We start from the raw sequence: 12690 nt of genomic DNA, 5'->3' as shown, positions 1-12690 counted from the left end.
AGTTTAAGATATGCGTGACTGCTCCTTCATCGTACAGGGGTCTGTCTGCAATTAATCCTTCTTAATGCCACTATATTCCTTTCTAACGATTCTCTTATGTTTAATCAGGGGAAACACCTATCGATTGTGCTCCAGCCATGCTGCAGCATAAAATGGTAAAGAAGATGGAAGAGAGTAACGCCGTTGTTTAGCGAATTGAACCTTAAATCTTCTCTCTTCAAATCCCTTCTCTGTTGATGATTCAACAGGCGAGCGCTTGCTATTAGTTGTCAATGACATGCCAAAATTATTGTCGCAGAGCCTTTGATTTTTGTTATATTTTGTTGCTGCAGTAATTTAACATGCATTAGCAATCAATAATTTGCTGAGCTCCCATGTACAGAAACTCTTTCAGTTGCTGATGTTGTAATTAATGTAGCTACCACATTATTATTATTATTCCCTGACGATCTTGGTACAAGCTTGGAAGATGTTATTGGCTCATCGACTCTTCTAATATTGGAAATCTAGGGTGTTTGGGATGGAAAGCTGTAATCTGTATTGATGCTTAAAGTCGAGACTTCAAGTGCAGTTCTAAATGCAGTTCAGCTTCGGTCTGGAACAATTTATGCTGCAATATAACAATTTATGCTGACGGTCAACTTTATTATCGTAGATAGAAATCAACACAGTTTTGTAGATTCTCGCATGTTGGGGAAGTGGGTATTGGCACAATATGATGTTCAGGATTAATTCCACATAAGCCCCTGTACTGTTGTTGTTCTAAACTTACCGCATCTGCAGTTTCATTGTTGTAGATAGGCTGGGGTTAAATTTCTCTTAACCTTTTGTCCTTGGTGAAATTTAGGCGGATATTGTCCTGGGTGATGTTAGCGAGTCTATTTGAGGGTAAAAGAGTTAAAAAGAAGAAAAAATAAAAAATCAGGAGGTCTATCTGCAACAATGAAACATATACAGGGTTATCAAGTTCAAAACTGCGATACTGCAAACGGTCTATGTGCAAGTAGCCCAAAGTAAAGTATTTGCAATAATTACTCGCAATATGATGTAACTATGGCTGGACTTGGAGTTTGCGTATCTACTCAGATGACCCTGAGATTACTAATTGTAATTAGTTCATGAATAACTCTAGGAGTAGCTTATCACTTGGACTCCGGGGTCACCCTTGTAATTGTAAGCAGTAATCTTTTGTCGTCCGTGCAGATACATACACTCTAGGATCATCCGTGCAATTGTATCATATCTTAGGGTACCAAGATGTAATTAAATCTAAAGAAAAGTATGCGGAAATTGGAAAACTGGAAGTCCCCGTTACTCGGCGACAGACTCTTTTTCTTGTGTCAGTCAACATCTCAATGAGAAAAGGTTCAGATCCAGACTTAGACATTTCTCCCCGCCCCCCGGTCCACGCTTTCTTTCTTTTTATTCTCTCATCACTCTTTTTCTTCTGTCCACATTGTTTTATTTATTTAGACAAGCTTATCAGTTAGACTTAAGACTTAAGTTTGCCTCTCTCTCTTGTTCTCTTCATCTTAGTCCTTGAAACCACATGTATATATTATGCCCACTATATAGGAGGCTGAGAGCAAGAGGAAGCAAGAGATGGAGGAAGGAAGTGAAGAGAAGAAAGAGGAGGATGATGGATGCTGCTTGTGTGGGGACGTGGGGTTCTCCGATCGTCTCCTCCGTTGCAGTTGTAGTAGATTACAACACACGTAAGTTACTTCCGAACTCCGAATGCTCTCTCATTTGCTTATTATGCGCATTACAACTTTCATCTCTAGACTGTGTTGGAGCCAGGATTTTGTGCCAGTGGTGTCCCCATATAATTTATCATGGTTGTATCTCAAGTTTACGTTGATAATTTTACAATTTTAGCCCTTTTAGTGTTGCCGTACTATAATTTCAATAATGTCCTAAATAATAAATACATATAAAAATAAGCATAAGTATGCGCATAAAGTAGACAACCCAGTGATGTTATGTGACACCGCTGCACACTATGTGGCTGTGCAAGACTACCTTATAGATTTAAGGTGATTTGCAGAAACAACTACTAGGAGCAACTACATATATACAACACAATTTGTGGCTTTGTCTAGCAAAAATGTGAGATATATTTTAATCCCTCCTTGAAAGTGCGATTGTATGGATATATGATTAAATATGCTTTGATTCATGACTTGAACGAATCCTTCTGAGCGTAATTGGGTCCACATAAGATTATTTTCCTCATAGTTTTCTAACATGGGAGTCACATGGTGATGCTCTTGACAAATGTCTTTGATTCCAATTATCAAGTGATTCCAATAAGAGTAAAACAGGAGTAAAACTAGGAGGAGGTGCATCCCCACAATACATGTAACTCAAGATTTATGATGAGTCTGCAAACAATCAAAGTTTTCCCCTTTAAAGCAAATATGTATTGATTTCGACCAAAATGATGGCGAGTACTTTTGGTCTGTTTCAGATACTGCAGCAGAGTGTACCCAAACATCAATATGTCAAGCTGGCAATGCGAGTGGTGCCTTTACAAACACAGCAAGTATCACCAGAAACAACAGCAACAGCACCATTCCACCATTACAAACGCTTCGTTGAAGAAGAGGCAAAGAGATAAAGGGGAGATGCAAGTTTTCATTCACGACCAAAATAAAACAGTAACTTCAAAGAAGCAACGTCGGCAGCAGAAAAATGAGTCATCTTCATCGATGCCATCCGTGAGAACTTGCCATAGGAATCAGTTGAGGAAACCCAGTGTCGTTAGTCGCCGTTATAAACTGCTAGCAGACGTTTTATGCTGAGATCAAAGATGATATCACTACCCAAGTCTCTTGTACAGAACATCACTATTGAGCAAATATGGTCCTTTGAGGCTCTATATAATGTTATTTGCAGGGTCCAAAGTTCAGCAAACTTAACTCGGTATGGAACAAAAGAAAAAAAAAATTATCTATTGCATATAGACCAAGAATGCAAAGAATAATTGTTTCTCTGCTACTCTTGTAAATGTTACTGTGAGAAATTCAACAAAGTTAAATTTTTTGGACAACACTGGGTCTAACCCTTTTCATTTCTAATAGCCACTTGAGTATACAGCATAAGAAATAATCAAAACTTTTAAGAGTTCAGTAAATTACAAATGGGATCATCTTCTATAAGAAAAAAGGATGGTCAATTAATTTCCTTCCCTGAAAACTTTTCAGCACTGCGATTCAGATCCCTGATTAGACAGGTATCATCTCTGCCTGAGGGGAGTTATTGCTCCGAGCGGCAAGCAAGTTATAATCCTGCAGGTTACAACGAAGAAGAATAATAAATCACAGATCAGCCGCCCTGAAGAGATAGATTTTTTTTTTGTTTGGTGGGGTAAAAGCTTCTGTCATGTGTGAAATTGTAGTAAATATTGAAGTAAACAACAATGTGAAATACAGTAATAGAAATTAAAAATTGAATATAAGGATAAACATTATTTCAGGGAAAAAAGTCTGATGGGAATTAGATTCAGTTAAGAAATACCAACTGTAGATCATAATGTACATTCTATTTTATTTTGATACACCCCAAGCGATTCCACCTCAGACCATAATATATGATATAAACTTTTCAAATATTTATGTCTTTTCTTTTTATAGATAACTCTCAAAATAAAATCCTCTCAGCCTTAAGCCAAAACTAGAGGAATGAAAATTGTAGGAGGAAAGGCATTTAATTTTCGGGGATATTTAAGAGAAGATAAAGATGTGAAGGGGTTAAATAAAATAAAGATTTGAGATATTTGTGTCGAATGCGTGGTTATCTGAAAGAAACCCAACAATCTATTTATGGCTAGTTACCTTAAGAAGTTGCACTGGCATAGAGCTCCATAGATTGACAATTATAACATATATGATCACCAAAAAGTTTGGTTACTCTGTCATATCATTACCTATTTGACTACTGGTTAGTGGTTACTATTTGCCTCATAATCAATTAGTATATTCAATGAATACGGTGCCTGTTACTAATAGCAGTCAATATATAGCAATTCATTGTTGCAAAGGTTAAATAGTTTCAAACCTGTACAATAGCCTGCGCACAAAGCTTTCCAGATAAAACAGCTCCCTCCATCGAAGCTAAATATTTCTGCTTTGTGTAATCACCAGCTAAATAGAACCCTTCAATTGGCGATCTTTGCAAAGGGCGGCATGGTTCACAATCAGGCACAGTTTTGTAGACAGATCTGTAGAAGTATGCAAGATCACAATTCAAAATGAGTGCACTTGTTTTTGTCAGAATAGTATGGTTCTGTTCTATTTTTTTTTACCTTTTTTCTTTTTAGATTACCATGCTCACCTCTATACACACACACACACACACACACACACATAGACAGATAGATAGATAGAGGGGGGTTGGTGGTGGGGCACTCTGGGTGTGTGTGTGCAGCCTTGTATCTCATATTGGGTATTCTCACAGAATAATATGGTTCTGTTCTATTTTTTTTCCTTTTTCTTTTTAGATTATCAAGCTCACCTTGGCGTTTTCACTACATGGTACTTGAGGATTTTAGCTTTACTCTGATCTGCAGCAATTTCATCAGGGAATAGCTTGGCAAGTTCCTTCATAGTAGCCTCAATTATGTCACTGTCACTGCGCGAGATCCATTCGTCTGCTGGGGCAAAAACCAACTCCAGCATAGAGCGGTTAGGATCATAATATTCCTGCATGTAGTTAATATAATCATATCATAACCAACAAAACATTATTTGCATCCAAAAGGTAATATAAACTTCTTGCACTTCAACTTAGATATCAGGCAATATGATAGAGATACAAAAGGAAATACAGTTAAACTAATGTCTTTATCATCAGAGTGGATTAGCAATAAAAAAAGAATACTGAATAATCCGAGCAGCTCTCATGCTAAGTGCATATGCTACCTTGTTAATATGACAGATCACAATGAGGAGGTTTTATTGCAAAAAAGAACGAGTTCATAAGTTTCACAGGAAAAGGTAAGAGCATAAAACTAAGAGATAGGCATGAAAATGCAGGACGGAGGGTCTTTATACTTACATAATTTCAAAATGGAAGACCAATAACATATATGACAGCTTACTGCATGTGTTTATAACTAAAGTAACAAAGTCTTACCTTGCAAGTCACAGACATGTCTGCATATACACTTAAAAGAGGACTCCTGCAAAAATACTGACTCAGAATCAGGAGCTACAACTTGTGCATAATTTTTACTAAATCATAAGATTTTTAACTAAAAGAACAGAGTAAAAGGAAATTAAAAAAAATGAGTAAAAGGACAATACTTTGATTCCAAGATTACTTATTCTGATGGATAAAATATGAGTAAAAGGAATACAATTAAGGATCATGGTTGACAAACTTATGAGTTTGTGTATCACATAAAAATGTATAAAATATAACCAGTATCTAATCAAAAACAAAAAAGAATATAATTCCAAAGTCATTTTAGTGAAAAATGTATTAGCACAACCTGCTGAAAAGGAGGTGATCATAAGTATTTTTCAGTTTCCTGTCAAACCTGAGAAAAGAAACAGAAACAAGAGCAATCAGGATATCTAGTTATAATGTATAGAAAAATCCCTCCAACTCTTATCAAGCTAATACAAACGTGCACAACTAGATAATAAGGACTAAAAACTTTAAGACACTGACCATATATGCACGTTAATCACTGGGACTCCCACTAGTTTTTCCAATTTCTTGAAGTAAGAAATGTCTCTCCATTCTTGAGGCAAAAGAAGCTTTAATATATCAACTGATACAAATGCAAGTTATTATATGATATGCCACAAAATCTGCTTACAAGTCAAGAAATCTAACACAAGCAAATGCATACCAGGAGCAGCAACTACATAAGCATCTCCAGTAATGATATTTCCATTTCCGAGCACAAAATGTTTCACTGTCCCATCAGAATTTAGTTCAATCTTTTGCAAACGTGAATTAAGTTGGACCTGACCACCCAATGATTGAATGTGATCAACAATAGGCATACACAGTCTCTCAGTCGGGCTACCATCCAAGAATGCCATTTTTGACCCATGTTTTTCCTGTCATAAATAAAGAATATTTCTATGATATCAATCAATTTCCAGCCAGAGAATTATCAAGAAATTTATCTTAAAATTATTGGTACATATAGGCATGATGATAGATAGACGGTCAGTACAAATGAATGCTTTTATTCTATCTTTCTGTTTCTCTGATGCTTGTGCAGATTCTAGAATCATTAATACCACTAATAGATACCTTACGTAAAAAGAGAAATTGTCCCCCAGCCATTCGTCTTTGCATTGAAGGTATGGTTGCAGAAATCAATCAATTCTATCATTATGGGCAATACAACTATTTCATATACACAAGAAAGAAAATTGTACCTGGAGAAACCGGTTTAGAGCAATCAGAATACACTGCATGGAAAGCTCATCTGGGTTTATGAAGTTAAGAGCTTTAGACATTGCTATGAACACTTCATCATTTACTCTATCAGGCACACCCTGTAAGCAATGGCAAGTGAAACACATGAGATTCATTTGTGCTTCACAGCGAGAGTGGATAAAGTCAGCTAATGTGATTCTGAAAAAAAATATGCATTGTCAAAGCAAACATGAATGATGTTTCAGAGTAGAGCATGGTTTATAAGGAAATGCACAAGAAACAAATTAGATCAAAGCAGAGAGTCAATTATGATCCTGACACAATGATGATCCTCAACTGGTGTGTCTGTGTGTGTATACTCTCTGATTGAGGTCATTTACATGTTATAGTTAAGTGTTATTTGAACTTTGAAGCTACAACAAGGTAATAGATTCTATACGAAGTGAGGATTGTACATGTTTGTTTTCGTGACAGCACTACCACCAAGTGTGGGAATGATAAATTCAAAGGTCACTAGCATTGACGGATATAGTTCCTAAATATCTATTGGTTCATATGAAGCCTTCTACATACTATACATGTTAAAAAATATATTAACTCAAGAAAAAACAAGGTAATAGACTCTTAAAAAAACAATATAACTAGCATACCTGCCTTTTCATCCACTCTTTAACAGTTAACCCATCCTGAGCCTCAACATAAGCCTGTCCCCCAACCATAGCTGGCAGAAGTCCGATGGCGAATCGCACTTTCTCAGGCCACGTCAGCATTTCATTGTTCCTCAATATGGCCCATATTCCTGCCAATGATATTTTTTAGTTAATAAATAACAGTGGAATAAAGAATAAAGTGATAACTTTCAACAAAATGGACTGGTCAGCTCTGGAAATTTGTCTCTACATCATAATATAATAAGGAAATAAGGAGCACCATGTCCAAGAAATACTAGGTACCACAGATATTAGAATGACCATCTATTCCTAAACCTCTCAAGCTCACTTGTGTAAAAGGAAGGACATGAGTAATAAACTAAGGAAAATTTGAAATCATGGAAGGGTTTCAATAAACAACAGTAGAAAAGTTAAGTTAATGGAATTATTCAACAAGAGGAGTTTCTGGAGAGAGAATAAGATCAAGAAAGAGATGAAAAATAATTCGTAAGAGTGATTTGTCAAATTATGTTTTACACCATGTTTTCGTTCCTCCTGACTTAAAAGAAAACTCCATTTGAGCATTGGTGAAACTAGGAAATTGGAATTTTCCATGTATATTTTCAGACATTCAAGAACTCAACCGACATGAAGTATTAATAACTTCAGGTAATTAAGCATAACTCATAAGTGAAGTAGTGTATACTTCAAACAGAAATTAGGCGCTTAACAAAATGAACATGTTAAGACTGCTTTGACCAGTTTTGTAAACTTTACAAAATGTGCACCAACAGTCACAATACCATATCATTATCCTCCTTGTGTTGTGAGGAAAAATAGTATTATGAACCTATGATAAGAATCTTCATAACCTACGCAAAATAGTTCCGCTTTATTTAGCTTTTGATTTATTTATTATCAACATGAAGGATGCAATTAATTGACAGAATACACTATTAAAAATCCACATTCACGAGAATAACTGACCAGTTCATGAGGAAAGTATTAAATAAATAAATAAAAAGATGATCATAAGCTGAGTAGATAACTACATACCATTTAAGGGTGCTGGAAGAACCTCTGGAAAATCAAAGCGGCTAAATTCCCCTGGCTTATTTGGCATTGCAAAAATCATTGAATGTTCTTTCCACTGTAGGCGATCATCAATTCCAAGTTCACCAAACAAGTTCTGCATGTTGGGATATGCTCCAACTTTACCCATAAAACTTAGTAAGAGATTGAAATAGAGATGGAAAACATATTTAGGAAGCAAACTGCAGTATCAGAGAAGGAACATCATTAATATGAAGTTTTTTTGATAATATTTCTATGCGTTGATGATTTTAGATCTTATTTGGAAGCTCGGCCCCAAACTTCTTATGCATAGAAATAAAAGACAATATTATGTGTACAAGCTCTTTGAATGAATATTTCAAAAGAGCAACCATCATATGTGCATATGTAGAAGCCAGCTTTGTCACTAAACCAGTCTTCAAGCAACACAAATGAATATGCATCTAAACCATATTGCTTTTTATCAATTTCTACTAACAAATAATCTATGAAAAAGTGGTGTATGAGGATACATATAGACTTACTGAAAGCTATAAACAGTACAAAGATTCTAACAAATAAATGAATAATACAAAAAAAATTCATACTCAAACACACAATTCTGAAAGGGTAAAAAAGTTAAATTCTCTTATAATTTCCAAACAGTGAAACTTACAGAATATATGCAGGCCTGTTTCGTACCAGTCCCCATCCTTATCTTTCCAAGCGGCAATCTGCACAAGGAAATTAACTCCACATGTCATTCTACTTAAGTGTTTCACAAAGATTTGTTGGATATCAACATAACTTCATTGGCTTGGTAACAGCTTAAAATTGCTTCCTGATGTATTTTTGGAAAGTGATACATATACTTAAACGAGTTTTATGATTATAAATACACAGTTCGCATGTTCAACTACTTACATTATATGGCATTTAGAGAATACTCTCCTACAACTGGAATTACCATAGCATGATATTTTGGGATATAACTTTCAGTGAAGACTCATAGCATGGATTTTCTTGTTTCATTACCTATACACCTAATGAACTATGCTTTAACATCTAAGTATTGGTACTTCTATTGCATTGGTCGCGATATTTCTATCAGGTTCTAGTTTGATATCAACAATTAATAGAAGCAAACACCATTAGTATCAGACGAAAAAAAAATCTTAGAAGCTATTAATCTCCACAAAAAATCGTGTTAAAAAGTATCATGCAATTAAAGTCTAGTTATCTTCAGAAGCTTTGGAATCCAATAACTTATGGAATTTAAGAATTCAATTGCACAAGCATGTATTTTCTTTAACCTTCATGTTCTATGAATACAGTCAAATACGCAAAGAGCTTCCTAGAATATGATAAGCTTAAGATGAAAGTAAGTCAAGGAAAAGATGAAAAAAGTAGCATAGAGACCTTGCCTCCCAGAACATCCCGTGCCTCCAATAAAATGGGTTTATGACCAGCATCAGCAAGATACTTTGCAGTACACAATCCAGCCAAACCTACAAGAATATGATAATACAAAGAATTACAACAAGACTTTTCAGACACATTTAAAGAGTATGAGCACCGCAAAAATTAGAATCCAACAGCTCAGAAAGAAGTGACACAGTTGAGAATATTTCCTCAAAGCCGATTGTAATATGAAGGTCTAAATGTAACAGCAAAAAGCACATTACTGATTTAAATATGGGTTAACTACAGATAAAACCCCTTAGTATCATTCAGATAGACTCCTTGTAGTTCTATTCTATTGGTGACAATAGACCCCTGTACTATTGCCCAAGTGCAGATAAACTTCCTAAGTGATTTTTTTTACTTTAAAAAAAATTCACTTAGGGGGTTTATCTACACTAGTAGAACTACAAGGAGTCTATCTGCAATTGGACTATAGTACAAGGGTCTATCTGCAATTAACTCTTAAAATGTAGATTTATCATTCCATGGTCTAAATTGTTGTGTAACATTCTAATCAGAAAATATAAATAAACAAATGTAAGGATAACTTCTTCATCTAGGATAAATCTAAAGTATTTTTCCTTTATTGCGAAAGCACAATTTATGTGATCGACAAGGTAGGTTCTCTAGGCCTCTCAACTATACGACACTTTCACGTTCACAACCATGTCAATGTAATTCTTAAATTTAGCTCCTCTAACCATTATATAAAAACTCCAAAGTTATGGTGAGGGTCGAGGATTATAGTTTTATATTAATTCTAACATACCCCCGCAGGTTGAACGCCCTTTTTTATGGGCTGAAACCTAGACTCACACAACGCTATCAATTTTTAGAAAATCTGCTTAAAATTCGTGGCCTAGTGGGATTTGAATCTGCGTTGCTCTGATACCATCTTAAATTTAGCTCCTCTAACCATTACACCAAAACTCCGAAGTTACAGTGAGGGTCGAGTAATGTAATTCTCTTTAGCTTACCCATTCTAATGGAAATATGATAATTACAGAAGAATGCAATAAGTAGTTTACCTGCTCCAGCAATTACAATCTTAAGCCCTTTCTCTGGACGGGGACTACTGCGAAAAGATGCAGACATCTGAGCAGCTTCCAAAAAATTTACAGCACTTTCAAGTTCAGGCCTCGGGTAATCCTTGCAAACCACCTGCATCAAAATACAAAACACATAAAAACTACGCCCCCAGAAAATCACATTTCATAAAGAAGAAGTTAAATTTTTGATTAGACACATTCAATTCTAGCAAATCACCTGCAAAGGGCCCACTTTGGAGCTCGGTCTAATTCTAGACAAGTATGAAACTGGAGCTTGTAATTGAAATCCCATACATTCGCTCCTTGTAAATCCTTGGAAACCATTACAACTCTGTGAAAACTGTCTTCTTTGTATGCTGCTGCTTGCGCTCACAGCAGAAACTGACCCAATAATGCTCATATTAACAAATTTATTTGTTTAGTAGCTAATTGTAGCTGCAATTATCACTAAATCTGCAATAAAAGGAGCAGAATTGGAATTTGTTAAATGGGCCAATGACAAATTAGGGAAATTTCTTTGTACAGTATCTAATTGTAGCTGAAAAATATCACTAAACCCGCAATAGAAGGATAAAAACTGGAATTTGCTTAGTGGGTCGATGAGAAATTAGGAAAATTTCTTGTATAATAGACAAAAAGAATCTATAAAATTAGGAAAGTTGTTTAGGTTTTATTCAGTTGGGTTCAGAACCCAGATGAGTAGGATAAAACAAAATAAGAATTAGAGGTCAAGTTGAGAAACAAACCTCAAGAATCTGCTGCTTCTGTTGTGAGAAAGCACACAGAATAATTTATGAACAAAAATTGAAGAGAATAACTGAAATAAAGCAGAGAGAGATAGAAAGGGAAGAGCAGTGATTGGGCTGGCTGACGCCACACCAAGCTTGTGAATTATACCCGAATTATTAGTTAATTAATACCGAAAGATTCGGCCGGCACAGTTCAGCTCATGCGAGAGGGTAAGCGCGCGGAAAACGACAACCCGACATTGTTAGTGGGTTTTGGAATTGGAACGAAAATGAGTCGACAACCCAATCCGGCGACAAAAATATTATTAGTAATTTAGGTTCTGTTTGGACACCAATATTATTAGTAAGGACAAATTTTCAAAATCAACATTTTTAGCATTTTAAATAGCAAAATCGACCTCATTTCATTTTATTCAGCAAAACCGACCATTTTCTTCTGAAAAGGGTCGGTTTTGCTGTAAGGGATTTTTTACGACATACACGGGACTGCTAGTCCCGTGTATTTCAAAATACACAATGAAATGCACGGGACTAGCAGTCCCGTGCACTTTACAGAGAGCTACGAACCAAGTGCACGGGACTGCTAGTCCCGTGCACTTCCTGGGCACAATGAAATACACGGGACTAGCAGTCCCGTGTATTTCCTGCACATAATGTGCATGTATTTCTGCTGCGGGAAAATTCCCTGTACAAACTCATTTCAAATGCAACAATCATAAATTACACCATTGCATAAACACATATATTAATTCCCTATACAAACTCATATGTTAATTCCCTGTATAAACACATATATCAAATCTGAAAATCATAAAATACACCACAAACTTACGAATCCAAATCCAACAAATCACGCCACAAACCCACTTACAAATCTAATAAGTCACACCACAGTCTCCGCTACAAATCCAAAAACCATCTATTGTCCTGAAATACGTTTGTAATGTACATATCAAAATAGGATTGTAATTTATATAACAATACCGATTAGCTTATATACATCCAAGAACTCTTCTCCTCCTCCTTTGTCTTCGGCTTCCTCCATCCCGACCTTCGATGAGTTCATGATCCGGTTGCGTTTGTGGTTGTGATGGTCCAGCTCCGTCGTCAACACGTTGGGAAGGCCCAGCTTCATTGTCGTTTCTGCGTCGTCCTCGTCTTTGTCGTGGTTGACGTGTGTATACTAATTGTGCTATCTCTCGTCCATCATGAAGATCTTCATGAGTTCGATGTAAGGCTTGGTGAAGCCTCTGCATTATCGACTGATATATTGATGCATGTTTCTGTGCTTCGGGATATGTACCTGCGAGAGATAATTCAAAA

At 35.9% G+C, this 12690-nt stretch overlaps 3 protein-coding genes across 5 annotated transcripts in view; 2 read left to right on the top strand and 1 right to left on the bottom strand.

Annotated features, from left to right (window-relative positions):
- Positions 1 to 521, top strand: part of LOC109850016 (vacuolar protein sorting-associated protein 27) — an 11974-nt gene extending 11453 nt beyond the window's left edge. Inside the window, exon 10 of the mRNA XM_020419911.1 lies at positions 109 to 521. Coding sequence (XP_020275500.1) covers positions 109 to 191 — 83 coding nt within the window. The 3' untranslated portion in view covers positions 192 to 521. The remainder of the gene's footprint in view (positions 1 to 108) is intronic.
- LOC109848302 lies at positions 1411 to 2986 on the top strand. The gene is made up of 2 exons (XM_020417733.1): positions 1411 to 1715; positions 2471 to 2986. The coding sequence occupies exons 1-2, from the start codon at positions 1603 to 1605 to the stop codon at positions 2802 to 2804; spliced, it is 447 nt and encodes a 148-aa protein (XP_020273322.1). The 5' UTR covers positions 1411 to 1602; the 3' UTR covers positions 2805 to 2986.
- On the bottom strand, positions 2935 to 11603 carry LOC109848301 (phytoene dehydrogenase, chloroplastic/chromoplastic). Of its 3 annotated transcripts, none has more exons than XM_020417731.1 (15): positions 11516 to 11603; positions 10836 to 11071; positions 10598 to 10730; positions 9525 to 9613; positions 8782 to 8839; positions 8109 to 8264; positions 7053 to 7201; positions 6402 to 6521; positions 5861 to 6074; positions 5677 to 5779; positions 5495 to 5542; positions 5137 to 5182; positions 4516 to 4703; positions 4060 to 4222; positions 2935 to 3290 (listed from the first exon to the last, which is right to left on the bottom strand). In XM_020417731.1, the coding sequence occupies exons 2-15, from the start codon at positions 11016 to 11018 to the stop codon at positions 3228 to 3230; spliced, it is 1713 nt and encodes a 570-aa protein (XP_020273320.1). In that variant the 5' UTR covers positions 11019 to 11071; positions 11516 to 11603; the 3' UTR covers positions 2935 to 3227. The 3 variants fall into 3 exon arrangements, with proteins under 3 accessions (XP_020273320.1, XP_020273319.1, XP_020273321.1); XM_020417730.1 differs by lacking the exon at positions 11516 to 11603 and adding an exon at positions 11365 to 11509; XM_020417732.1 differs by lacking the exons at positions 10598 to 10730; positions 10836 to 11071; positions 11516 to 11603 and having other exon boundaries at positions 9530 to 9613.

This window comes from Asparagus officinalis, chromosome 7, assembly GCF_001876935.1.
Source record: "Asparagus officinalis chromosome 7, Aspof.V1, whole genome shotgun sequence".
NCBI lineage: Eukaryota > Viridiplantae > Streptophyta > Magnoliopsida > Asparagales > Asparagaceae > Asparagus > Asparagus officinalis.
Note: the sequence above shows the minus strand (reverse complement) of the source record. Positions and strands in the feature narration are given on the sequence as shown.

Excerpts from the sequence above, each read along its gene's own strand:
- LOC109848301 (XM_020417731.1), bottom strand. The coding sequence starts at position 11,018 with ATGAGCATTATTGGGTCAGTTTCTGCTGTGAGCGCAAGCAGCAGCATA. Across the intron at positions 9,614-10,597 it reads GATTGTAATTGCTGGAGCAG|GTTTGGCTGGATTGTGTACT; the intron begins GTAAACTACTTA and ends ATATTCTTGTAG. Across the intron at positions 6,522-7,052 it reads AAGAGTGGATGAAAAGGCAG|GGTGTGCCTGATAGAGTAAA; the intron begins GTATGCTAGTTA and ends CATTGCTTACAG.
- LOC109848302 (XM_020417733.1), top strand. The coding sequence starts at position 1,603 with ATGGAGGAAGGAAGTGAAGAGAAGAAAGAGGAGGATGATGGATGCTGC. Across the intron at positions 1,716-2,470 it reads TGTAGTAGATTACAACACAC|ATACTGCAGCAGAGTGTACC; the intron begins GTAAGTTACTTC and ends GGTCTGTTTCAG.